Below are 25,764 nucleotides of genomic sequence, written 5' to 3' on the forward strand. Positions count from 1 at the left end.
CAAAAGTTAAGGATAAAGCACTTTTATTGCAAAGTATACACTGAAACATTGTAGGGGCAGCCTTCATGTACTATGTAATCTGCCATCCCTCGAGGGTTTTGTTCTTCCAGGCTATTTACTGGAGCATTACATGCCCCTGGGGTCCAGAATTTTACCTATGAAGAGAAGGGCCCCTGTGTCTGTGTCTCTCAGTACAAAGATGAAAGGTTGGTTGAGGTGATAGTCCAGGGGAAAGGTGAGGCGGGCAGGCTGGAGCCCTGGGCTGGGGGTGGTGCCTGCCCCATCCTCGTTCCACTCGAAGCTAGATCGATGTTCCACTTGGGTAAGTTTAATAGGTTTGCCTGTGATCTTGCTAAAGTCTGGCGAATCAAACAAGGATTGCAGTTCTGCAGAAATTGAGAGAGATTTCCATTAAAACCCTGCCTTACCCAACACCCCTCGAAAGAATAGAGTCCACTTGGATGGGAGTCCTGATTCTCAAGAAGGCAGGCAAGCTGGGAGTACATCACCACTTTGGACCCTCGGTGAGGTCTGTAGACCTCTGGGCTGGGTAGGGCTTAAGTGACCTGCCCAAGAGCACACAGCAAGTGAGGTTAAGATTAAAAACCAGCTCTGGGGCGCCTGGGTGGCTCAGTCGTTAAGCGTCTGCCTTTGGCTCAGGTCATGATCCCAGGGTCTTGGGATCGAGCCCCACATCGGGCTCCCTGCTCATCGGGGAAGTCAGCTTCTCCCTCTTCCACTCCCCCTGCTTTTGTTACCTCTCTCGCTCTGTCTCTCTCTGTCAAATAAATAAATAAAATCTTTTAAAAAAAGATTAAAAACCAGCTCAACAGACCTGTGGAGAGACAGTGTTCTGTTACAAGATACGTGCTTTTGGGGCTGAGGAATGTGTCTGATAAGAAAGGCAGTTCAGGCTTCCCCTCCAGCACTGCTAGAATTAAGGAATCATCCATGGCCTCCCCACAAAGCCATAGAGCCCTTGAGTGCTGCTTAGCACGGGTGGAAAGCTCAAAGGCTCAACTCCACCCACCCAAGAGCAAAGTGGTCTTGCAGACATACTCATCTCCTGCAGGGACTTAGTGACTTCGCCTTCATAACTCAGCTTCAGCTTGGGGATGGTCAGGACCGCCTGAATAGTCTTCAGTTCTCGATCGATGTCATGAATGAACTCAGAGGTGAGGCTCTCTTCTATCATGGTCAAGTTCTGGGTTACTTTCAGGGGCAGGAAAAAGATGATACTCGTGCTGCCAGTCAGGGGCAGCTGGGCAATCTGAAACAATAGGGAGGGAGCACATGGGTTAGTCCCTTGGAGCCCAAGAGCCCAGGGCTCGACACACACTCCACACTGCCTTCTCCTCTCCTACGGTGGGTCCCTGGCCGTGCTGTCCCCAGCCCCTAATCTATTTAATAACTGTCCCTCTTGGCCATTGCCTTCTGGCAGCAAGATGTTTACTGAGGTTCCTTCAAAAAAGTAGACTGTTGTCTTTTCTTACCTTGGCCTAATACCAACTGAAGTTAGGTGCTGAAAGAATTTTCTCCTGTGGTTCAAGGAGCTAGAATTGAATTCCAGGTCTGTGTTTTCTCCCAAAGATTGTCTGCCAGTAGTGACTGATCATCTGTTATATACAGAGCCCTGGACTAGAAGTGGGGGGTGTTGAGTACAGCAACACAGAAGCAGTAAAACAAAAAATGGGTCTTTAGGGGCGCCCGGGTGGCTCAGTTGGTTGAGCGTCTGCCTTCGGCTCAGGTCATGATCCCAGGGTCCTGGGATCAAGCCCCGCAGCGGGCTCCCTGCTCGGCGGGGAGTCTGCTTCTCCCTCTCCCACTCCCCCTGCTTGTGCTCTTCCTCGCTCTCGCTCTCTCTCTCCGACAAATAAATAAATAAAATCTATAGAGAACAAAACAAAACATAAAATGGGTCTTTTGAGCAGAGGTTCTTAACCTTAGGTCCATGGGACAAACAGCATTAGGAGTCCTAACAGCCCCTGAAACCACATACGGAAATATGTGCGTGTGCATACGTGACATTTCTCTCAACTGTTTTAGGCGTTTTGTCAGATTCCCAAAGAAGAAGGTTTAAGAACTACTGACTTAGAATTAAAAGATGTGAGGTATATGTGAAAGACTTAGAATGCCAGCAATTTGGACTGTGTGACAGGTTTTTTTTAAGTTTGGCTTTGAATTCTAGAAATAAAAGTTCCCGCCAAAGAAAGAAAAAGAGAGGCAGAGGAAGAAGGGGAAAAAAGACAAGACAACACCAACATGTGAGTTGCCCAGTCTCAGCCCATTTCACATTATCTGTTAATCCTTACAACAAACCCTAAGAGGATAAGTTTCGATACCTATCCTTCATTTTAAGAAGAAAGGCTCAGAGAAGCTATTGACTTGCTGAAAGCCACACAGCGGGCAGAATTTAGACAGCTGTCACATCTCAAAGGTCATCCTATTCCCACTATGCCATCCTGCCTGTCTCTGTCCTCCCCCAACCCACCACTCACCCGGCCCCTACAGACCTTGCAGTTGAGATCAGAGTCGAAGCCATAGCGTATGATGGCCTTAGGGTCTGACATCATGGGGACTCTCACGGTCCTCTCCTCATCCAAGTGGAAATCCTGAAGGGAAGTCTTTCTGGAGTCGAACTTTGTTACCCACTGCCCTGGAATGAAACAGATGGAGTGCCCTGAGCCCCAGGAGACCAGGCAGGCATTGGGACCGTGCCGGGAGACCAAAGCCTATTGTTGAAAGCTGCCTGGCTAAAGGAATCTTAGAGGCCCCGACCGTCAGAGAACAGCTCTGTCTCAGAACATGCGGGCTGGACCACAATATGTCAAGGGCCTGAATACCCTCCATGTAGAGACTCGGGAGGAAATAGGAGGCATCATTGATTTGACCATCTGGATCATACAAATTCTGCAGTGGCCTGGGAGAAAAGTCAACTGGTGTCTCCTTCTGCAGTGAGGTGTCTGGGGGACAGGATCAAAGGAGGTCAGAGCTGCAAGGGACCCCAATATCACCCCTCTCACATCCAGAAAAGCACCAGAGCTCAGAGGGGTGGAGGCCCTGGCCAGTGCTCACAGGTGATTACCAAGGGGACCTTTAATATGCTGACCTGTAACGGCTTCTCTCACTTTCTGGAGATCGTGCTTCAAGTAGGGCCTCTCTCAAGGTCAGGGGTCCACTGGCTACTGCCTGATAGACGGTTATAAAGCATTTTAAGGAGAGGTTGCCCCAAATCCCACCCAAGTCTTATCTGAATGGGGCCGGCCTCACACGGTCCGTGGAGGAGTCTTGGGCACGTCACCACAGCAGGATGCTGTTCGAGAACTAACAACGGTTTGTTGAATCCTTGTTGTGCCCCGGGCACAGTGCCCCGGTGGATGTGAAGACAGGAGACCATGTAGACAGCCAGCCTCCGAAGTAAGTGTGTCAGCCCGTGTTAGGGGTGAGGGAGCCAGGAAGGCCGGGAGGCCTGTGCAGGGCTCGACGCCAGGGAGGGCCCAGCTGGGCTTTGACCCTCATCTGACTCCGGCCCGAATCTCACGGTGCCCACCCCCAAACAGGCACAGGCGAGCTAGCGCTTTCTTCTCTCTGCTGGGCTTTGTGCACGGCCTCTTACACTTTGTAGACACGCACCACATGTTTGCCTGGGACCAACGACAAGCAGGAGCCCTCAGGCAGGCGCCTTTCCCAGGCTGTCCTTTGGCTTCGCCTCTCCGTTCCTGCTGAGCTCTGTCTCTGACGTCCCCCCTTCCCCAGCCCCTCTGACACCCACCACCCACCCTTGGCCAAAGGAGAAGTGAAGCCCTCACCCTTGAAGTAAGCCACACCAAGGAGGAGAATGCTGACTCCACTGGGGATTTCCTGGGTGGACCTAGCGATTTTCCCTTTCATCTGGGCCTGCACCCAGTTGTTAACCTCCTGAAGGTCCAAGCGAGGGTTGCCGGTCAGGATTCTGGGCCTGGTGCCATAGGACTTCTCCAGTGAGGCAACAAAGCTGGATTTTACCCGCAACTCTGGGAAGAGAGGAAGCAGAAGTGAGTGTGCTCTGAGCGCTCACCTGCACCCGCTCTTGGAGAGCGCGCCGGGCTGAGGCTCTGCTTTACCGCGCAGCAGGCCCTGACTTCCCGAGACTCTGTGCCAGCTTCCCCAGGACAGGGAACAAAGAATTTCACTCATTGCTCTTTCTCTTCAGGGTACCGCCCTCCCCCGGCCCTCCCACTGTCGCCCTCAGTCTACTTCCTCTTTCTGATCCTCTTTGAGCTCACGGGGCCCCTGCCTGCCCACCAGCGCCAGGCCCAGCCTGGGCAGCCGTGATCTAGTGTTTAGGAAGAACCCCCCACTTCCCCCCCCGTGCAGCATAGAGCCCCATATTCCTCAGGCATCCCGGGCTAGCCAGGTGACCCACTCCTCTCAAAGATGATCCGGGAGGCACTCTTGAAGTTCTTCTCGGGGACAGTGACGGAGGCAAGGAGCTCCTTATAGGTGCCGTGGATGTCCGGGTTGCTGATCAGGTCATAGTAGAGAGCCCGGTGAATGGTGGATTCTGTCCGCTGTTCCGCTCCTGCCAGAGAGACCAGGGCGGGAGCGTTAGTAACGGGCCACCCAGGCGTAGGTCAGGCCAGCTCCGGGGACAGGACGGGGACACCACGCTCTTGGTCTTCCACTGTTGATACTGGAGGCATTCTAGGTGGGCAAGAAATTCGAAGGCAGTGGAAGAAAAACAAGCTTTTCCTCAAGCAGGCAAAGGCCCGGAGGCCTAGAGAGAGCGACAAGGGCAGGAGGGAAGGTTCAAGCCCCTGGGCTTCTCCGGTCCCAGCTCTTACCAGAACGTTTTGCGGTCACCTGCTCCCGAGTCTCCCCCGGGAACAGCTGTGACCGGGTGAGGGCAGGGACCACGCCTGCTTGCGGGCGGGGCACCCCCAGCGTCTAGCCGGATGGCTGGCACGCAGAAGCTCGTGTATGGAATGAGTGTTGAAGTCATCCCGACAATGAGTGGTCGTGAGGCCACATCCCTGGGTCGGCAGTGGTCGGCGCCCTCCGTGGAGCCAGGGAGGGATCGCGGGGCGGCCGCTCTCTCAGCACCTCTCTGCCCCTCCCTGAGGGGCCCGCGTCTATGCGGGGGCCTCCAGGACCCCGGGGCCATTCGCATCTGAGAACTCACCCAGCGAGAGCGCAGAGAGAGCGGTGGCCACGCTGAATGGGGACAGCAGCACGTTGGCCGCGGGGCTGAGGCCGGACCTCACGCGGTACAGATCATAGCCGAAGTTGGAGATGGCCGCTGCCAGCTTATTCACAGGGACCTTGAAGAAGGGGTCCTCCTCCTCCACGGGCACCCCTGTGGTGTCAGGAGCTGGGGAGTCCTGGATTTGAGTACAAGGGCCGTCAGAGATGAGCTGTGCGTGACGGGAGCCCTCGTTGCTCTGAGTGGGATTGTCCTTCTGGCCCCTTCGAGACGTCCTGCCTGAGTACCCTACGTGTAGCCTAATGTTGGAAGGAGGGTGTGCTCCCGGATCATGCTGGAGTTCTCGGCTGGGGACAGGCAGCCCCACACGGAAATTAGCTGACCGAAACACCAGTGACCTGTGAGCCTCAGGCCTGTGACATACTTAAAAAAAGAGAGTGTGAGGACGCCTGGGTGGCTCAGTCGGTTAAGCATCTGCCTTCAGCTCAGGTCACGATCCAGGGGGTCCTGGGCTCCCTGCTCAGCGAGGAGCCTACTTCTCCCTCTGCTGCTTCCCCTGCTTGTGCTCTCTCCCTCTCTGACAAATAAATAAATAAGATCTTTAAAAAAAGAGAGAGAGAGAAGGAGAAGAGCCCCTCCCTTCCAAGGAACCCTGCTCAGGCCAGAGCAAGCTGCCTCTCTGTTCCCCCCTTGCTTACTGCTCCCAGGTCTCTACCTGGGCCCTTCTATGATCCCCCCACCCTGACCCCGTCTTTCATGGCCCTGATCACATCGTATTTCCTCCACAACTTTTCCCTAATCACTCCAATCTGAAGGCACTTTTTGGTTTTCTGAGCTTTTTACGGGGTCAACTACCACTTACACTAACCACCTACCATGTGCCAGGCTCTGTGCTGGTTCTTTTCATTGGAGTTACTTCATTTCATGCTTGTTGATGTATTTGATACCTCAAAAGACTGAGTTCCTTTGAAGGCAAGAACTGAGTCTTCTATATTTCCACCCAGCCCCAGCCCCTACAGAGCAGGTATTCGGTAGGTAAAAAGTGACTGACCATAATGGCCCTGCAAGGGTGGTTTTCGTTTTTCTTTAAAGATTATTTATTTGGGGCGCCTGGGTGGCTCAGTTGGTTAAGCGACTGCCTTCGGCTCAGGTCATGATCCTGGAGTCCTGGGATCGAGTCCCGCATCGGGCTCCCTGCTCGGCAGGGAGTCTGCTTCTCCCTCTGACCCTCCCCCCTCTCATGTGCTCTCTCTCTGTCTCTCTCTCAAATAAATAAATAAAATCTTTAAAAAAAAAAAAGATTATTTATTTGAGAGACAGAGAGGGAGAGAGAGAGAGCACAAGCAGGGGGAGCTACAGAGGAAGAGGGAGAAGCAGGCTCCCTACTGAGCAGGGAGCCCAATGCGAGACTCGATCCCAGGACCCCCGGGATCATAACCTGAGCCGAAGGCAGACGCTTAACCGACTGAGCCACCCAGGCGCCCCAGGATAGGTATTTTTAATCCCATTTTATAGATACGAAAGAGACTCAGGTCAAAGTGGGTTGTCTATGGTAACAAAGCTAAGTGAGAGGTAAAGCCAGAACTTGACAAAGTCCAGGGTTCCAGCCAGTATGCCCGGGCTGCCCTGGCCCCTCACTGTCCCTTAGCATAAGCTTCTCAGCGTCTGCCTTTGCAGTCTGACCGTGCTTCCTCTGGACAGGAAAGAGGCCTTGCCACACGCTTCCATCTCCACTGCACAAATATCCAGGACCCCACCACCCAGTCAGTGAGACCCACGAGTAATGCATAGTAATGAGAAAAGGTCTTCACTGAAAGGGATCACCCTAGGCTTGCTAGACTGCCTTCACTTTTCACCTTCTGGGATCTTCTTTTTGTCTCCGCTATGTTGTCTGAAAGGCAAGGCAAGATATTTTCTGTCTGTTTTGCTGAAGGAGAAATCAAGGCCTTATCTGCACATAAAGGCCAGAGCCTGGCCTGGAACCCAGGTGGCTGTCCTATCTCCCGTGCTCCTTGCTAAGGAGGGGCTGGGATTGCCGACACCCCGCCTCACCCCAGCCCCACTGACCTCCTGTGGGCTGCTGGCGTGGTCCTGGCCGCTGCTGTGCCCGAGGAGGGCTCCAGTCCAGAGGAGTAGCATGAGGGCCTGCATCCTGGGGCCTGCAAGAAAGCAAGAGGCAGCCAGCCGTTTCCCTCCCCGACTGCCCCGCTCCGCCAGCCACGCTGAGCTGGGAGCAGGAGCTTGGCAGGACTAGGCACCTTGCCTCCGACCCCCCCAGGCTGGAAGTGGACCCTCAACTTGACGGTCCCTCCCTCTGATCACCTCACCACCCCTGCACCTGCCTCATGGCCTACAGCCCCAGGATGAGCTTGTGCTTTCGTCCCCCTGTGTGTGTCAGGAGCCCTCGGGGCCTAAAGCTCCAGGGCCGTGGAGACCCAGCAGTGGACTCCTCTGCGTGGCTACGGCCTAGCACAAATGCACAGCAAGGCTTTTCTGGAGGCACCTGACCAGCTCATGATACAGGATTTGGGGTAATGTCAGAATGGGACAGAATCTAGTTCCCATATGTAGAATTCCAGAATACCGAGAATGGAGGCATCTGGTCCAGCTCCTTGCTATCCCCAGGAAGTTCTGAGACTCTGTCCTTGAATTTACTCTGGCCTAGAACCTGTGGCCTCATAAGGGACTTATCCCCCTCGCAGATAGTTCTCTAGGGAGAGTTCTTACTCTCCTGCTAAGGAGCACTGGGTCCAGGATCAGACAGCCTGGGTTCAAATCTCAATTCTAACTCACAGCGTCTTCTCTTGCAAAATGGAAATCAAATAGTTCTTACCTATTGTGATGCGGATTAAATTAGATAATGTCTCCAAAGAACTGAACAGCGGAGAGACAGGTGAGCTCTCCAGCAATCCCAGAGCTAAAAATGTGTCTCCCTACACCTGGAACCCCAGGGCCCCCCTTCTCTCCTGGGGAGCCAACTCCTCTGCCCCCTACCAGCTCAAAAATAGCTCTTACACCCTCAGAGCTTTTTCTCCTTCAGGTTAAACCACCCCAGGTCCCTTCATGTCCCCCAGCAGTGGCCTCCTCTGACCAGCTCCCTCTGGCCCCTGGACCACAAGGGAAAAGGGAAATCTGAGTCCAGGGCTCTATGTATGCCACCATCCCTCAGTCTCCTGCACTCACTGCATCCATGAGCTCACCCCTTGGAGTCAGGATGTGGGGTAGCAGGAGGGGATGAAGGCAGCTAGGGGGGTTTCACAGATAGGATCTTCCAAGGGGCCTTCTGTTTAAAAAGTGGGACAAGGTCTCAGTAACTAGGACCTTTGCTTGGTCTGTGTTCTCCCTCCCATCCATATTGCCAGGTCAACAATTCACAATGTCTGTCTTCCCTGCCCCTCACCTCCCCTACGCACACGCACGCACACACAGGCCGAGGGTCTCCAGCGCCTTCATTGTCATCTGTTTATATGCCCATAAATAACCCTCCCACACGCACAGCACACATACTTTCCTGACTTCTCAGAACAAATAGGAAAGCTGGGAGTGCGGTGTGTGATTTTTGGCCAAAGTCCTTAGAATCAAGCTAGATAATCCACCAGACAACACTGTAGAGATGAAAGGCAACAAAAGAAGAGACCGCCTCCAGAGTTGGCTCAGTTTAGGGCTGGACTGCTTTCTTCCCAAACCCTGATCTGGAACTTGGCTTCCAGAGAGAGCCCCACAGACCCCGAGGGCTCAGCCAGCTACTGTCCTACCCAGCTGCCCCTGGTGCTCAGGCAGAATCTTCCACTGAGGCACCGGGACAAGCTTTCCGCGGCACCAGATGGAGACCCTGAACACCACACAGGCTTACTGCTCCTCTCACCGCCCTCCCGCCCCACCCCAGAGCTAGCGGGGGTCTTCTTGCCTGAGCCCCAGCAGACTGGTTTATCAGACACCCAATTCCGTGAGATGTCTAGGCGGCAAGGGTGCAGGAGAAGGCGTTCGCGCTCGTCCCTCTGGCCAGGGTAGGGAGCTGAGGTAGGAGGGACACAGGGGTCAGCCTGCCATGGTGTTTAAGAGAACTAAGCTCACGGTTCAAATGCACTTGAAGGTCAAACCTTCTCTGTAGGAGCCCCTACAGTCAGCCCAAGCCCCAGGCTGTGGAATCACGGTCCCCATGTGGGTGGGCTGAGGACTGAAGATAAGGTGAGGGACCCTGGCCCTGAAAGGCACATGGGTCCCCAGCTGGTCCAGAGCCAGTTGCTGGGACATGTAGTATTCATGGTACCTCTGAATCCTCCACCTCAAACCCTGGGGATGAGGGAAGGCGAGAGATTATGGAGAGCCCCCGAAAAGGGCCCTGGGAGGGCAGAGAGTCAGTCTGCATTGGGTTGAGGGTCCCTCTGAGCCCACCCGATACCCTGTCCACGGGGATTGTTCCATGGCCGGAGGGCAAGCAGCCGCCGCCTGGCACTGGACGCTGATGCCCTCCGTTCAAAGGGCAGTATCCAAGCCAGGCTCCTGTCCTACCAGGAAGGGGAGGCCATGGGGACGAGGTAGATATTCTTGCTGTTGGGCCAAGGTCAGGTCTTCCTTTCTGCCACATTTACCAAAATCAAAAGAGACCCAAGGAAATGGGACTTTGTGATCTTGCCTTCCAGCTGGGAGGATAAATTTGAGCCAGTACATGTGTTTAAGATTAAATCCAGTTGTGAGACAAACACCATCCCTCCTCCCCCTCCTCCTCCCTGCACCACACAGCCTAAAGCCACATGGCGGTGGACCTCCTGGGCAGTGCAGGGAAGGGCGCCGCCCTCTCTTCTGGCTTCGGGAGGGAGGTTCCGAGGGGTCCCCTCCAGGCCCACTCCACCCGTGGCAGCCCCGCCAGTCCCCATGTAGCGTTCCTTCTCGAGTCTTAGAATCTGAGTGAGTCAGGCCAGGGCACCCATGAGTTCCACCTCCGCGCTGCCCAGGAGGACTGGCCCTAGAAGCAGAACCCCCTGGCCCCCTGAGCCTAGGGGCTGAACTCCTGGAGGACAGGCATGGGCCAGACAATGATGAGGTTTCTGGGAAGCCTGCGGCTTCTCTTGGGCCCAGACCCTCCCCTTGCTGCGGCTTACCCGGGGAAGCGGAAAGGATGCGGGCCGCTATCCTCTGCAGCATGGGGCCGCGGGCCCCCAAACCCCATACACTGGCTGGACTAAAGAGCGGTCATTGTTTGCCAGAGGCCAAAGCCCCATGGGTCTCCCAGTGTTCACTGGCAACTAATTTGGCCAAAGAGAAGGGGTGGGCACTGGATCAAAGGACCCAGCTGTCCTCCCTCCCAGTCTTCTGTGGGGCCCAATAGGCCAGTGGCTCGGCTTGGAAATCAGCACCAGTTGATTTTGCAAAAGCAGCAGGGAGCTGAGCCCAAGGCAAGGGTGGACTGTAGGGGCGGCTGCCTCCTGACTGCCCCAGGGAAGCCCAGCTGAGAGACAGCCTCCTTCCCTCGGGGCGCCGCGGCCGCAGAGCCCCTTCGAGGTGCTGCTCAGACGGGCCCAGCAGCTGCGCCCTCTGCCCCTTCCCACCACTGCCCTCCCCTGTGGCTACCCACCCACTTCATTCAAAAGTCTTCCCAGCCTCTTCTCCTAGTGGGGCGGTGGGCCTTGGGGATAATTGGGCCCTGGCCTTCTGAGCCCCAGCTCCCTCTGCCCCCTCTCATCCTCTCACCCCGGTTCCCAAGCTGCAGGAGCCACTGTCCCCCACCTCCCCTCCCTTGCACCCCTCTTTGCTGCTCCCCAGAGTCCTCCTGCCCCTCCCCAGGGCCCCCGGCCCAGGGCAGCCCGTCCAGTCTTACCCTGACACTTGCGCCAGACCGGGAGCTGCTTTCCCTGAGGGTGTGCTGGCTGGCCAGCCTAGGTCTGCAGGCCCAGGGGCTCCAGCCTGCGCCTCCCAGTCCAGAGCCCAGCACGCTTCAGGTTACAGCTACTCCCTTCTTAAAGCGACCTGCACTCAATTCGGATTCTGTGATTGCATCATTGCCTGATGATAACTTTAACCCCCTGCTGCCCTTCCACCCCACACGGCCAACACAGCCCTCCACACAGCCGCCTTCCCCACCAGACCTTCCTTCAGGGCCCTGGCCTTCCTCCTGCCCGCGGTCCCACCCCCAGAGGGCACCCTGGCCCACCTGGGTGGGAGACAGGGCCGAGGAACAGTCTTCTGGAGGAAGCCCGGAAGGCAGGCCGGACCAGAGCAAACCCCGCTCCTGTGCGGGGACTCTAGATTTTTCCTGGTCCTTGGTTCTGGCACTAACTGGGATTTGGGGAAGACAACTCTCCCAGCTTTCTTGGCTGAAAAATGAAGAGATGGAACTGGGATGTCTATTTGCTTTTTCAGCCTTAGAATTCTGTGATTTCTGAAAATCAGAAAGCACAGTGGAAAAAATATCCGACCGGAGGAAGAATTGAGCTGTGCTATAACCATTGATCCTGAGGGGAGGCCGACTGTGTGCCTGGCACTGCCTAGGCATCGTAGAGGTCACCTAGACAGGACAACACCTAGGCCCTGCTCACCTGGGATGCTTAGGACCTTACGATGTGGTTGTGAATCTAAAATATCGACGTGGGAGGGGCACCTGGGTAGCTGAGTGAAGCGTCTGCCTTACACTCACATCATGAGTTCAGGGTCCTGGGCTTGAGCCCCGTATCGGGCTCCCTGCTGAGTAGGGGAGTCTACTTCTCCTTCTTCCTCCCCTCTCTCCCCACTCATGTGCGCACTCTCTCTCTCTCAAATGAATAAATAAATCTTTTAAAAAATAAAAAATGATGGGGCGCCTGGGTGGCTCAGTTGGTTAAGCGACTGCCTTCGGCTCAGGTCATGATCCTGGAGTCCCAGGATCGAGTCCCGCATCGGGCTCCCCGCTCGGCAGGGAGTCTGCTTCTCCCTCTGACCCTCCCCCCTCTCCTGCTCTCTCTCTCTCATTCTCTCTCTCAAATAAATAAATAAAATCTTTAAAAAAAATAAAAATAAAAAATAAAAAATGAGAAATAATTAGTGTAACAAAATGCCTTCTAGGCAGGTATGAGTGTTGACCGAAAGCCCAGTGGTCATTTAGACGAGAGCTCAGAGAAGGGATGGAGAACGCTCCGGGATATATAGCTGAAGGAAGAGAAAATTTAGGGAAACACCACCTCATGTGAGGCTCCCGGGAGCAGAGCTAGAGCCTCTGGGTAGAACTTTCCAGTGGGCAAGGTTCAGCTTTATGTAAGAAAAAATGTATCAACAGAGTTCAATCCTTTCATTGGAGTACCTCCATGCAAGGCACTAGCTAGGTATGTGGAGGAGGAGGAAGATGTAGATGAAAATAAGACTCAGTGGCACACTCCAGAAATTTACTGGCTAGTAAAAGGCTGGTATGAGGACAGATCATTCCACTATAATGTGACACATTCTATGCCAGCAGTCTCTACGGCCAATACAATACAATAGCCACCAGTCATGTGGCCACAGAGCCCCTGAAATGTGGCTAGTCGGGGCTGCTGTAAGTGTAAAAAACACACCAGACTCTGGATATTTAGTGTGAAAAAAATAATGTAAAGTATTTCAATAATTTTAATGCCGATTACATATATTGGGTTAAATAAAACATATTATTAAACTTAATTTCACCTATTTCTTTTTTAATGTGACTACCAGAAAATCTTAAATCACATATGTAGTTTGCATTGTATTTCTATTAGACAGCATTGTTCTGCAGGGTGTTGTGGTGATATAGTCGGAATATATGAACCTAAGTTGAATCTTGAAGGGTGAATAAGAATGGGCTAAGCATAGAAAGGCAGGAAGGGCATAGCTATCCATGTGGACAAGTTAAAGTTGGATCCCTTATCTCACACCATACACAAAAAATAGCTCTAGCTACATTAGGGATTAAATGTGAACAGCAATTTGTGTTTTTGCAGAGCCTTTCTTTCTTTTTTAAAAAATATTATTTGTTTGTCAGAGAGCGAGCACAAGCAGGCGGAGTGGCAGGGAGAGGGAGAAGCAGACTCCCCGCTGAGCAGGGAACCCAATGTGGGGCTCAATCCCAGGACCCCGGGATTGTGACCCGAGCTGAAGGCAGACGCTTAACTGACTGAGCCACCCAGGTGCCCTGCAGAACATTTCTTAATGACTTTTTATTCAAATTATTTAAGAATAGGCATTTTGTTCACATGGTTCAAAACTCAAAAGCAACAAGAGGTAAACAGTGAAAAGTCTTCCCCTCACTGTGATCTCCAGTTACCTGACTGTGCTCCCCGGAGACCTCTGATGTTAATCTCTTTCCTATGTATCCTTTCAGAAATATTTTTAATGCTTTAAAAAAGCAAATACTAACACACATATACAACAGGAAAAACTGTAAATGTTTTAGAAAAAATATAGATGGATCCCTTTGTGATCTCTCGGTAGAAAGGATTTTTTTTTTTTTTAGGGGCGCCTGGGTGGCTCAGTCAGTTGAGCTTCCAACTCTTGATCTCAGCTCAGATCTTGATCTCAGGGTCATACGTTCAAGCCCCACGTCAGCCCCACTTCAACCCCCAGGTCAAGCCCCACACTGGGCTCCGCAATGGGGGTGGAGCCTACTTAAAAAAAAGATTTTTGGGGGCACCTGCGTGGCTCAGTCAGTTAAGTGGCTGCCTTCGGCTCAGGTCACATCCGGCTCCCTGCTCGGCGGGAAGCCTGCTTCTCCCTCTCCCACTCCCCCTTGTGTTCCCTCTCTCGCTGTGTCTCTCTCTGTCAAATTAATAGAATATTAAAAAAAAAAAAGATTTTTTTTTAGACAAGACACCAAAAGAAGCAGAGATTATAAAAGATTGATAAATTTTTTAAAAGAATTTATTTATTTGAGAGGGAGAAAGAGAGCAAGAGGGAGCACAAGAGCAGGGAGAGGGGGAAGCAGACTCCCCACTGAGCAGAGAGCCCGATCTGATCCGGGGCTAGATCCCGGAACTCTAAGATCATGACCTAAGCCAAAGGCAGACGCTCAACCGACTGAGCCACTCAAAAGATTGATAAATTTGACACTAAAGTTGAAAACTTATTTACAGGAAGAGATACCATAAAACAAAGTGAAAACAAAAGCCTCACACTGGGAGAAATTTTTGTTACACAGGTAACTGACAAAAAAGATTATGAAAAAAAATTATGCATGGTAATATAGAAAGAACTATAAATTAATACAAAAAATAAAAACTCAGCAGAAACACAGACCCAGGTAATTCACAGGAGAAGAATCCTAAGTGGCCAATAAACTTCTGAAAAAGATGTTTCATCCTCACCAGTAATCAGGGGAATGCAAATCAAAACCATAATTTGACAAGCGTATTTCACGCTCATCAGATGGCCAAATTTTAAACATCTGACAAGACCAAGTGTTGGTGAGGATGTGGCAACCAGGATCTCTTCTGCCCTGCTGGTGAGGATGTGGGAATGTAAACTGACGCAACCACTTTGAAGAAGAATCCGGCCCCAAATGGCAAAGCTGTGCATAACCATATATGGCAGCCCTTACAATTAAAGATGGGTAAACCCAAACCCACAACTCAGCAGTTCCACTCCTAAGCATGTGCGCTGGAAAAACTCCACATACGTGCACAAAGTATGCATGTACAAGAATGTTATTGCGGGCGCCTGGGTGGCTCAGTTGGTTGAGCGACTGCCTTCGGCTCAGGTCATGATCCTGGAGTCCCGGGATCGAGTCCCGCATCGGGCTCCCTGCTCAGCGGGGAGTCTGCTTCTCCCTCTGACCCTCCGCCCTCTCATGTACTTTCTCGCTCTCTCAAATAAATAAATAAATCTTTAAAAAAAAAAAAAAAGAATGTTATCGCAGCACTGTTTGTAGTGGCAAAAAAAAAGTGGAAGCTCCTTGCGTGCCCATCAATAGCTGAGTGGATAGAGATGGAGAAGTCTTATATAGCCCTGAGAAATCGTGAAGGGAAGCCACTTTTTTAAGATTTTATTTATTTATTTGACAGAGACACAGCGAGAGAGGGAACACAAGCAGGGGGAGTGGGAGAGGGAGAAGCAGGCTTCCTGCTGAGCAGGGAGCCCGATGCGGGGCTCGATCCCAGGACCCCGGGATCATGACCTGAGCCAAAGGCAGACGCTTAACGACTGGGCCACCCAGGCGCCCCAAGGGAAGCCACTTTTATCGACACAGATCTGTCCGCTGAGCAATGGCCTTATGCAATTCATTATATCTTTTCATGTGCTCCAATTATTTCATGGTAACTTACAAAGAAAGCTTCATCTCTCCTCCTCCGATTGCCGTGAAAGGTGTCCCACTCCTGCCAAAGGAGGGGGCCTCCACTGTGTTCTCTGTGGGCTCTGCTCCTGCAGGTGGCCCCTCTCCTGCCTAAGCCACGGATCCGTCTCTGAGGGCCATCCCACAGCCTTCAAACATCCTCTGTCACTCCCCTCTTTGGTGACACTTCCTCTGTGCCACATCCCCTAAGGCTGCTGTCCATCTCTCCGCTCTCCCTCACGGCCACGAGGGAAAGAGCTATTTATTCTTGCGTCTGTACTGTCTTAGTGCATTCCCTCCTCAACCCCAATCTCGCTTCTGTGCCCATCTCTCCACTGAAACAGCTGTCGCCAGGTTCATGCATGACCTTCACGTTGACCACCAATAGGACATCTCTTCCCTGGACAGCAGGCAGGAGAGCAGACTGTTCCTCCTTCTTGAAACTCTGCCTCTGCACACGCTTCCATTCCGGCCCCCCACCTCCCATGCTGCATCTTTTCTGTCTCCTTTGCTCACTTGATCCGGGATCCCTTTTCCTTTCCATCTATATCTCCTCTCCTCTTAGATCACCTCCACCAGGGGCGCCTGGGTGGCTCAGTCGTTAAGCGTCTGCTCTGGGCTCAGGTCATGATCCCAGGATCCTGGGGTCCAGCCCCTCATCGGGCTCCCTGCTTGGCGGGAAGCCTGCTTCTCCCTCCCCCACTCCCCCTGCTTGCGTTCCCTCTCTCGCTGTGTCTCTCTCTGTCAAATAAATAAATAAAATCTTTTTTTTTAAAGATTTTATTTATTTATTTGAGAAAGAGAATGAGAGAGAGAGCGAGCTTGAGAAGGGGAGGGTCAGAGGGAGAAGCAGACTCCCTGCCGAGCAGGGAGCCCGATGCGGGACTCGATCCCGGGACTCCAGGATCATGACCTGAGCCGAAGGCAGTCGCTTAACCAACTGAGCCACCCAGGCGCCCAATAAAAAAATCTTAAAAAAAAAAAAAAACAACCCAGGAATCTGAACCATAAAACCCGCGATCCTTGAGCCTTTCCTTTCCCTCATGTCCATACAATCTATGCACGAATTCTATAGCATTACCGGCAAAATATTTCTGCAGGGTGACCCCTTTCCTCCATTTCCACAGCTGACACCCTGGGCCAGGCCACCTGTCTCTTGCCTGCTAACCCACGCTTGTCCCTCTACATTCCGTTCTCCACACAGCAGCCAGGTGAGCCTTCTAGGGCTTACCTTAGACCATGGCACCCCTCAATTAAAAGCTTTCCACAGTGAATGAATTACTGCCATCCATAACCCAGATGAATGTCACAAACATGAGGTTGAATGAAAGAAGCCAGACCCAAGAGAGCAGACTGTATGATTCCTTTACATGGAGTTCAGAACCAGGAAACAGTAATCTGTTATTAGAAGTTGGGGGAGTGACAGCGCCTGGGTGGCTCAGTCGTTAAGCGTCTGCCTTTGGCTCAGGTCATGATCCCAGAGTCCTGGGATCGAGCCCCGAGTTGGGCTCCCTGCTCTGCGGGGAATCTGCTTCTCCCTCTCCCTCTCCCCTCTGGCTCGTGTGCTCTCTCTCTCAAATAAATAAAATCTTAAAAAAAAAAAAAGGTGAGTACTGTTTCCTGATGTGGGTGCTGGTTGCACAGGGGTATTTGATTCATGAGAAAAGGCATTAAGCTCATATACAGTTCTGACTTGTGTACATTGCAGACTATATTTCAACAGAAAATGTTACCTTGTTTCTTGTCTAGACCACTCTACCGCTGGACTTAGGCTCTGGGGGGAGGGGGACGGATCTTGCCGGCTTGCTCACTGCATCCCCAGAGCCTGATGCACTGCTGACACTCACGGGCTCTGATAAGGACTTGCAGGGGAATGCAGGGAAAATAGCCAGACCAGGAGCAGGGAGAACCTAGGAGGCAAGGGCAGTGACCCTTGGGCATGACGACCAGATCCATGGCTTAGAGCCAGAGTGGAGAGGAGGAGAGAGCTGAGGAAGATTTTGCAGGTAAAATTAAGTTGGTGGCTTGCTGATTTAACTTTCCAATTACTTCTTACTCCTAAGATAAAAGCAACAGTCTTTACAGGGGCCCTAAAGCCCCAGATGCTCCCCTCTGACTCCTTCCGAAGCCCCCCAGCCCAGCCCCGCGGATCTCCGGCTCAGCCTGAACCTTCCGCGCATGCTCCCTCCAGGAACTCCGCCCCTGCTGCTCCGCTGCCGGGGAAGCTCTGCGGCGAGCTGGTGCGCGGCGGCCGCCCTCACCCGCTTCAGGCCTCTGCTCCCACACCACCTTCTGAGGGAGGCCTTCCCTGCTCTACTTCTCACCACAGCGCGTCCCACCCTCTGCCTCACCGCCGATTTCACTCCTTCTATGTATTACCGTCTCCCCACGCCGCTGCTCTGTAAGAAGCAGGAGTCCAGCCCAGGCCCTTGCTCTTGACCACTGCCCTCCACGCGGACACCCGGCCTCGCAGACACGGGCCCACCCGCGTGGACCCCCGTGCGGCCCCCAGCCCGGGGCCAAGCTGCGCCCAACCACCTCCCCCAAACCCTGCCGCTGCTCCCGGCGGCCCGCCCCCCCGCCCCTGGGCTGGCGGGCGGCGGCCCCGGCAGAAGGACCGGCATGTGATTAGAAACTCCCCAAGCTCCCTAACTGCCGGTTTGCTCCCACCCCGGGAGGCCAGCGCTATTCTGAGCCACCCTTGTTGCTGGCTGCTTGCGGCCTCGAGAGAGGAGGCGGCTGAGAACGGAGCCGGGCTGGCGTGGAGGGGGCCGTGGAGCGGGTGGCGAGGTCAGAGGGGGCTGCGCCCAGACGGGCTGGCGAGCGGCCGACAACAGACGTGGCAGAGACGGGCCGCCTGCTCTCGGGGCCCAGCGCGGGGCTCCGGGCAGCCTGTGGCCTCCTCCCGCCTTGGGGGGGGGCCGCCCCCACTCCGCCCAGAATAGTGACATCAAAGCAGCCAGGGCCATTCATTCTTTATTCGGGTGCCGTAAAAATCACTACAAAAACTTTACAAAAGAGCCTGAGGGGACTATTGCCCTCCCTCCCGCAGGCCCTGGGACACCTGGCCGAGGAAGAAGAGGAGGGAGAGTCCTGGCAATGTTGGTATCTGTGGGGAGGCTGGCTGGCAGAGCATCAGGGCGGGTGGAGGCTGGAGGGCCTGGGGCAGGTGGTGGCAGAAGCCGTGAGGTGCCAGGCGAGGCCCCTACCCACAGAGCCGGACAAGGCTCCTCGCCCCAGCCAAGGAATCCAATCCCTCCTGTCCCCCACTCTCTGGTAAACAAACGTGGAAGTGCCCCAGCCGGCTTCGGGAACGACCTACCCACCTTCCTGACCAAAGTGGATCGACAGCTGCCCCTCTGCCCAAGCCCCAAACAAGGACGGCCTCCGAGCCTCTTTGCAAGAAATGATGTGGGATCAAGGCCCATGGTTCCCCGAGGCCTGCCCTCGTCCCGGCCCCACGCACCCCAAGCTCCCCCGGAGAGGGGACGGGAGAGGATGGCTCCCTCTCGCTCCCAGACTGCCCACCCCGGCCCCGGCCCTAATCCCACAGAGCCCTCTGGAAAGAGTCCCAGGAGTGGAGAGGTTGTTGCAGGCAGGGACTCGGGATGCTGGCCGCTGGCCTCTCACTTGGGGCTATGAAGTTGGGGGTAATCCTCCTCTGAGGGGGGCGCGAGTTTCAAGTCAGGGCCGAAGGGCTTGTCTCCACGGGGGAAGGCTTTCAGGTTCTGGAAGTAGTCCCTGTTATCCGGGGAATCCTGCTGCTCCTTGCGCTCCCACTGCGCACTAGGGTTAGGGTTCCTCACGCTGCCCACGAAGAGGGGCAGGCTTGTTGTGTCCTCGAGGATGAAGAAGAGAAAGGGGCGGTTCACGCTGAAGGAGGAGAGGGACATGCGGGACATGGCCGTGCTGGTAGCAGCAGCCGCCTCCACGCCGGCCTCGCTGAGCTCCAGCGTGGACTGATGCTGCACGCTGGAGACCACCAGGCTCTGGTCAGAGATCCCACGCAGGTCTGGGGCCTGGAACAGTTCCTGCAGGCCTGCCCAGGGCAGGAGATGGCGGGTCAGAGCGGCCTTCTGCCCCACAGGCTGCCCGGACCTGCCTGGGAGGGTGTCTGGTATTCGGGCCAAGGAACACCTCCAACCCATAGATCGCGGCTTAACTCTTATTTAACCTGCAAGTATCACTTCAAGGTCACTTCCTCCAGGAAGCCTTTCCCGATCCCCTGCCCCAGAGTCCGGGCAGATGCCTTTTCTTCGGTGAACTGGAGAGAAGCCCTGTCTTATCACTTACGCTGAATTGTAAATACCTGATTCCTTATCTGCCCAACTCCATTTGACTGAGTCTTCGTAGGCGGTGGGCGCCCAGTGTCTAGCTCAGTGCCCCTGGCGGGACGGCCAGCAAGGCCCACCTGCCACCCAGGCTCCCTGCCTCTGAGAGTGTTTGCAATGCTCAGTCTTGGATGGAGCAGGTCCTCATTCCCTGGGCCACCCCAGCCAACCCAGGACAGAGGGCCCAGGGGGGCTCCTAGGAAGCCCTCTTACCTCCCAAGGCCCCCGAAAAGGCCAGGACACAAGGCTGTTGCTCTGACTCGGACCCACTGCCGGGGGGGTGTCCCCCCTGGCACGCACTCTGCCTAGCCTGACCTAGGGGGCTGTCCCGTGGCCGGCCTCCTTACCCAGCCGGCTGAGGGTGGCCACCAGGTCCAACTGGTAGTTGAGATGCAGCCTGGGCAGCCGGACCTTGGTGGGTTTCTCTCGAAGCGAGGGCTGGTGCAGGATGTCCCAGCTCACGTTGGCCAGCACCCGGGACACATTCCACTCAAAGTGGGTGGGCATCATGACCACAAAGCTCATGTTGTTATTGAAGGGGAAATGAGCCACCTACAGAGGAGGAGAAGAGACAACATGAGGACCAGAAAGTGCCCAGACCAGTGGGGCTCTGGGCGAGCATACGCTTCTGAGACGGAGGGACCGGGGGTGCCGGTCCATTCTCCTCAGGTGTGTGTTCGGCCTCCCTGAGCTTCCACTTCCTCACCCGTGAAGTACAGTAACACTACCTCCCACATGGTCAGGGGATCGGGAAAGGCTTCCTGGAAGAAGTGACCTTGAAGCTCATACTTGCAGGTTAAATAAGAGTTAAGCCAGGATCTGTGGGTTGGAGGTGTTCCTTGGCCAGAATGCCAGACACCCTCCCAGGTAGCATCCTCAAAGAATGCTCCCTGACCACTCTATCTAAAATACCTTCCCCAGTCACTAATTGATCACTTTCTTTTTTACCTTCATAGCACTTACACTATCTGAAATGATCTTGTGATTTAGGTTTGTTCGTGTATTGTGTGTCTTTCGTGCCAAGAGCAGGGACCCGGTCTCCCTTGTGCCGGTGTGTTCTAGAGCCTGGGACAGTATCTGGCACACGGCAAACGCCCAATATAGTTTTGTCAAATTCATGAATTTCCAAGAGCCTGGAACCTCAGTCCCCCTGGGTCGGGGCATAGCGAGGCCTTCCAGAGCCACCTGTCTCAGAGACGGGACTGCAAGGAAGGCGGGGCACACCCCCCTGTGCCTGTCCCACAGCCTGCCCACTCCCTGCGCCACCTCCCAGTGGCCAGACCCAGCCTGGGCAATCAAGGGTGACCTGTATCTCAGGCTGCTCCAGCAGGAACCAGCGCAGGGGGTACGTGCGGGCCTGCATCATGTCCACTGGTACCGTGAACTGCTCATTCAGGTGGAAACTGTCTCGCTGGGTGAGGCTTGGATCAAACTTGCTCCTCCAGAAACCTATAACCAGCAGAAGGCAGGGGCCACGTAGACCCAGATAGGGGGAGGTTCTATACCAGCAGTCTCTTCTCCATCCCACCCAGAACCCATTCCAGGGACGGAAGGTAGAGGTCGAAACCCCAAGGGGCACTGTGCCAGGTGATACTCAGTTGATCTGAGGTTTCTTCCCTGCAGCATTTTTGAAATCTGGGCTTGCGTTCTTCCTGAGCCCTGCCATGCTCCCAGGACTCGGTTTCCTGCTAGGGTTCTCTCTTCACAACAGCCTCATCCAGTTCCTGGGGGCCCTCCTTGGCACACCGTTACCTGTTTCCTACCCTCCCCCAAGCCACAACCCAAAGAGCTCCCTGCCTCCTGGCCCAGCTCTGAGGGGAGAGAGACACCCTCAGGACAAAGGTTTCACAGCTCAGCTCAGCCTACAGGGCAGGAGTAGGGGCTGCTGGGGTGGGGGACCTGAGGAGAGGAGGAACACACCCTGGAAGTGGATGGCATTGAGCAGAAGCAACACTGTGTCATCTGGCAGCTCGGAGAGGAAATCCTCAATCTTCCCTTCTGTAGCCTCCTTCACCCACTGGTTGATGTTCAGCAGATCATCCCCTTTCCTTCCCGTCAGGCTCATGGGCTTTGCACCAAAGAGCTGTTCTGATTGTTCCAGGAAGTCCTCTTTGATGGGAAATCCTACACAGACGGGGCCACAGGCTGTTCCTAGGGGCTTAAGCTCCAGAGCCACCAAAGCTCTGACTGGCTACCTGAGGCCAAGCCCATCTCCATCACCCCTGTCCACCCCAGGGCACTGCCTTGGGAGCTCCAAGCCACCAGCACCTACCTTTCTGCAGGTACATTCTGGCAGCCAATCGGAATGCCCCAGGGCCCAGGTCCTGGCAGAGGCGGCTCAGCAGGTGGGGCAGGCAGAGCCCTGAGTCTGCATGCAGCACCTGCTCTAACCTCCGCAGCGTCTGGTTCTGAGCACCTGGAGGGGACCGCATGGGCTGTGGCCCAGGCCGGCAGCTCTTTCCCGGCCCTGCCGCCCGCTCCAGTCCCTCCTGAACGCCCGTGGTGCGTGCGCCCCCGACACCACACATTCTCCTCCCGTATCGACTGAACTGGTCTGACTGGCAGTACTCCCCAAGTTCCACTTTCATCTCTGCTGCTGGCCGTCTGGGTGACCTCACCCCATCCAAGTTGTTCTCCCTCTCTGGACCTCGGTTTCCCGCAATGAGAGCCTCCATCCAGTGAAGACATTGCAGCAATCAAACTCTTGCATCAAAATCACCAGAAGCATATCCTTAGGCCCCATCCCTGGGAATCTGATTCACGGAGACTAGAGGTGTGCCTAAGAATCTGCCTTTTTACCAAACAGCCAAGCGACCCCGAGGGAGGAAGCACCCACTAGTCAACTCTGGAGTAGTGAGTTCCTGCTGGCCTCCCAGCTCTGCTGGTCTGGACAGGTGATGCCACGCTACCTAGTGCCAGGTGAGACAGTGCCAGGGCCACGCTCAGAGGCGACAGGATGAGGTTGGGGCTGGTGGACCTTTGGGCCACCAGGGAGAACAGGTCTGTGGTGAAGGCCATCATAGCCTGGGCCAACCTGCGGGTCTGCTCCGGGGTTGGGGCCCCCTTGCAGTCTCTTGGGGACTTCTTCAGGACAGTATGGCCACGGGCCTCCTACAGGGACAGATCAGGGGTCAAGAGGGTCAAGGAGTCAGCTCTGTGCTGAAGATCCCTTTCAGAGTCCCCTGTGCCTGGGAACAGCAGGGCCTTGTCCCAGTCCTGACGAGAGAGGGACAGTCACACGGACAATGGCATTAGAGTCCTTTCCTCTGGTCCCTCCCACCCTCTGTCTTCTGGCCTCCACCTCGGGGCCCTGCCCCCCAGTTCCCTGGCTCCTGCTGACTGGCCCTCCTCCCTCGGATCCCGCCCACTCTTCCCCCAGCCCCACCTGGTTGTACCTGGTTGCCCAACTTGAGGAGGGTAAGCGGGGGCAGCTTCTCCTGGGTCTGCCCGCTCCTGAGCTGAAGAAGGGAGGAAGCAGATGGAGCGTGACCCTTCCCACAGGTTCCCCCACCCTGCGCGAGCCACAGGTGAGGCCCCTGGGGGCCCTCCTCCCCCCTCCTGCCTCTCCCTCCCCAGTACCTGCTGGTCCAAGGGCTCCATGGCGCTGGCAGGAGACAACTGTTGAGAAAAGGATGAGAGGAGAGGAACCCCCTCAGAGCCAGACCCTCCCCTGACTCAGCCCCCCTCCTCTTCCCACCCAGACCCCTGGCGCGGCCCCACCTGCCTCCCGGCCCCACCCAGACCGAGGCCCAGACTCACCAGCAAGCCGGGACCCTGCAGGCAGGACAAGCTGAGCACCAGGAGCCCCTGGAGCAGCACCATGTTCCTGTGCAGGACAGGAAGCCTCTGTTCCCACCGGGCCGCACTCCTGCGTGGGAGCCCACCCCCACGCTGCCTGGCGTGGCAGATCCTGAGCCTCTCCCGCTGAGGGGACACCCAGCTACCGCCAGCACACCCCAAACACACGAGCCGTGGTTCCCATCTCTGTGGGGTGGGAGGTCCCCCTGGATTTTTTTTTTTTTTTTTAAGATTTTATTTATTTATTTGAGACAGAGAGAATGAGAGACAGAGAGCACGAGAGGGAGGAGGGTCAGAGGGAGAAGCAGACTCCCCGCCGAGCAGGGAGCCCGATGTGGGACTCGATCCCGGGACTCCAGGATCATGACCCGAGCCGAAGGCAGTTGCTTAACCAACTGAGCCACCCAGGCGCCCCTCCCCTGAATTGTTTTTAACCCCTCTGTATTTTCCAGTTTTTCACATTTCGTGCACTGAAAATGTTTTGGTTCATAGGGGAAATACCAAAACCGAAGAAGTCCTCATTCTTCAAGGCCTGGCCTTGTGAGTCAGCCGTGGATTTGAATCCAGACTCGGCCTCTTCCGAGAGGACCTTAGATATCTCCTTTAACCCCTCTGGGCTTTGCCTTTTCTTGCAAAATGGTAGCAAAAGTCCCTGCCTCCTCCCACAGTATATTGTGAGGACCGAAATAAGGCGGTCTTTGTGAGCCCCGATTACAATGCCTGGCACTCGGTAATACGGCTGTTGTCAGCCCAGCCCAAGGCTCCTCTTCTGGGAAGCCTGCCCTGAAGCCTCCTGTATACTGGGGCTCCTTTCCCAGAGCTCCTGTCCAACCCACTGTCCACGGACCCACCTTTTCTGGCTGGTCTGGTCTTGACCACAAGGGTGGACAGGCCTGTGAGTCCCTGAAGTCTCAGCAGGGTTGGTGGGGTGGGCTGGAGAGCCGCGTTGTTGACCCAGCCACGGAGCCCAATGAATGGCTCTGGATGGAGCCACCTTTGGACTTACGGGAAACACAGGCCTTGCCCCCCACTCTGTCCAGGTCGGCTCCAGGAAGCCAGACTGGCAGGTGGGGATGGGCAGGTCTTGGTCTGGCCTCAGAGCAGGTCCCACACACTCCAACCCCACCCCCATCTCAGGGCCAGTCCTTCCAGGGGAGCCTTCTATCACCGCTGGCCCCACCCCCATCACACGCAAGGACCCTTGGCCAGGGCCCCTGATCTCCAACCTGGGCTTTTGAATCTTCCTGACAAGAAAAGACCTCTAGTTTTCCAAGTCCCAGAGAGAGTCCTGCCAGAACCCCCATCTTGGCTCCTCATCACCCCAGGAGGCTGGGAAATGAGAGGCCTTCTGAATAAATTCACTCCAGACCCCCTAAGCCAGATGGACAGCTCTTACCTCCTCTCCTGCCCAAAGAGCAGGTCAAGCCACCCCTCCCCTCGTACCTCTGCAGGCTCCTCGCTGCTGCACAGTGTCCCTCTGGCCCCACTTGGGTACTCCCCACACTTTGCTCAGGCTCCAGCCAGCCCAGCTGAGCCCTCCCCTCCCACTAGGACCTTTGCTCTCAGCCAACCCCTGTTCAGATTGCTTTCTCTTCTGGTAAATATTGACCTGCACATCCGGTTAAACATTGATATTGGGGCCGGAAGCCCCATTCCCACCAGGGTATCTAATCCTGAGACAGCCACCTGGAGCCCCTGTGGATTTGGGTCCCCCCTCCAAGCCTGGAGAAAGGAGGTTCAGGAAAGTTGAGGAGAATGTCCTCATCTGTAGGGCAGATCCAGGAAGGACAAGGGCCTACCAGAAACCCCATGAGGTGGGGGGGTTATCCCCACTTTAGTGGGATCAGAGAGGCTATGTGACATGCCCAAGGACAGAACTGGGTTCAGGGTCACATCCAGCTTCCCACTTACAATGTCCTTTCCTCTCTCCCATCCTGAGGGGAAGGAAGGGGCAGCTGCAGGAGCCTATGTGGGGAACCCAAGATAAGATGCCCATCCCCAAGCCTTACAAGCCCAGGATCCTGATTGGCTGCCTTTAGCCTGGATCTGGAAGGGGTGGGGAGAGGAGAGAGGGCCACAGCGCCAGCCAGCATCCTCCCGGCGGGAGCAATGCCTCCTTACCTTCCCCCAAGGCTGAGGGTTCAGGAAACTGGCCTGGGGCTGCGTGCACCAGAAGCCCTGTGCCCGTGGCACCCAAGAGCAAT

General features: G+C 55.1%; 2 protein-coding genes across 4 annotated transcripts; both read right to left on the reverse strand.

The window, feature by feature from the left end:
- Positions 1 to 6: 6 nt before the first annotated feature.
- On the reverse strand, positions 7 to 11,152 carry SERPINF1 (serpin family F member 1). 2 transcript variants are annotated; one of them, XM_054510991.2, is made up of 9 exons: positions 11,001 to 11,098; positions 9,090 to 9,197; positions 7,250 to 7,341; positions 5,162 to 5,360; positions 4,406 to 4,561; positions 3,810 to 4,013; positions 2,514 to 2,656; positions 1,060 to 1,270; positions 7 to 386 (listed from the first exon to the last, which is right to left on the reverse strand). In XM_054510991.2, exons 3-9 carry the CDS (start codon positions 7,331 to 7,333, stop codon positions 127 to 129), a joined length of 1,257 nt encoding a protein of 418 aa, XP_054366966.1. In that variant the 5' UTR covers positions 7,334 to 7,341; positions 9,090 to 9,197; positions 11,001 to 11,098; the 3' UTR covers positions 7 to 126. The 2 variants fall into 2 exon arrangements, with proteins under 2 accessions (XP_054366966.1, XP_045745575.1); XM_045889619.3 differs by lacking the exon at positions 9,090 to 9,197 and having other exon boundaries at positions 11,001 to 11,152.
- Positions 11,153 to 17,016: 5,864 nt separating this feature from the next.
- SERPINF2 (serpin family F member 2) lies at positions 17,017 to 25,733 on the reverse strand. 2 transcript variants are annotated; one of them, XM_064582364.1, is made up of 10 exons: positions 23,522 to 25,733; positions 23,342 to 23,380; positions 23,158 to 23,220; positions 22,672 to 22,873; positions 22,035 to 22,178; positions 21,683 to 21,886; positions 21,069 to 21,211; positions 20,110 to 20,314; positions 19,062 to 19,470; positions 17,017 to 17,419 (listed from the first exon to the last, which is right to left on the reverse strand). In XM_064582364.1, exons 1-10 carry the CDS (start codon positions 23,582 to 23,584, stop codon positions 17,275 to 17,277), a joined length of 1,617 nt encoding a protein of 538 aa, XP_064438434.1. In that variant the 5' UTR covers positions 23,585 to 25,733; the 3' UTR covers positions 17,017 to 17,274. The 2 variants fall into 2 exon arrangements, with proteins under 2 accessions (XP_064438434.1, XP_045745573.1); XM_045889617.3 differs by lacking the exon at positions 17,017 to 17,419 and having other exon boundaries at positions 17,823 to 19,470.
- Between the last annotated feature and the right edge of the window lie 31 nt (positions 25,734 to 25,764).

The sequence above is a fragment of the Mirounga angustirostris genome, unplaced genomic scaffold (assembly GCF_029215605.1).
Source record: "Mirounga angustirostris isolate CCGP_5_RB_7025 unplaced genomic scaffold, mMirAng1.0.hap1 SCAF_17, whole genome shotgun sequence".
Classification (NCBI taxonomy): Eukaryota; Metazoa; Chordata; class Mammalia; order Carnivora; family Phocidae; genus Mirounga; species Mirounga angustirostris.

Excerpts from the sequence above, each read along its gene's own strand:
- SERPINF2 (XM_064582364.1), bottom strand. The coding sequence starts at position 23,584 with ATGGTGCTGCTCCAGGGGCTCCTGGTGCTCAGCTTGTCCTGCCTGCAG. Across the intron at positions 21,212-21,682 it reads CAATGCCATCCACTTCCAGG|GTTTCTGGAGGAGCAAGTTT; the intron begins GTGTGTTCCTCC and ends TGCTGGTTATAG. Across the intron at positions 19,471-20,109 it reads GGCCACCCTCAGCCGGCTGG|GCCTGCAGGAACTGTTCCAG; the intron begins GTAAGGAGGCCG and ends TGCCCTGGGCAG.
- SERPINF1 (XM_045889619.3), bottom strand. The coding sequence starts at position 7,333 with ATGCAGGCCCTCATGCTACTCCTCTGGACTGGAGCCCTCCTCGGGCAC. Across the intron at positions 5,361-7,249 it reads ACGCCAGCAGCCCACAGGAG|GACTCCCCAGCTCCTGACAC; the intron begins GTCAGTGGGGCT and ends ACTCAAATCCAG. Across the intron at positions 4,562-5,161 it reads TCTCTCTGCGCTCTCGCTGG|GAGCGGAACAGCGGACAGAA; the intron begins GTGAGTTCTCAG and ends TCTCTCTGGCAG.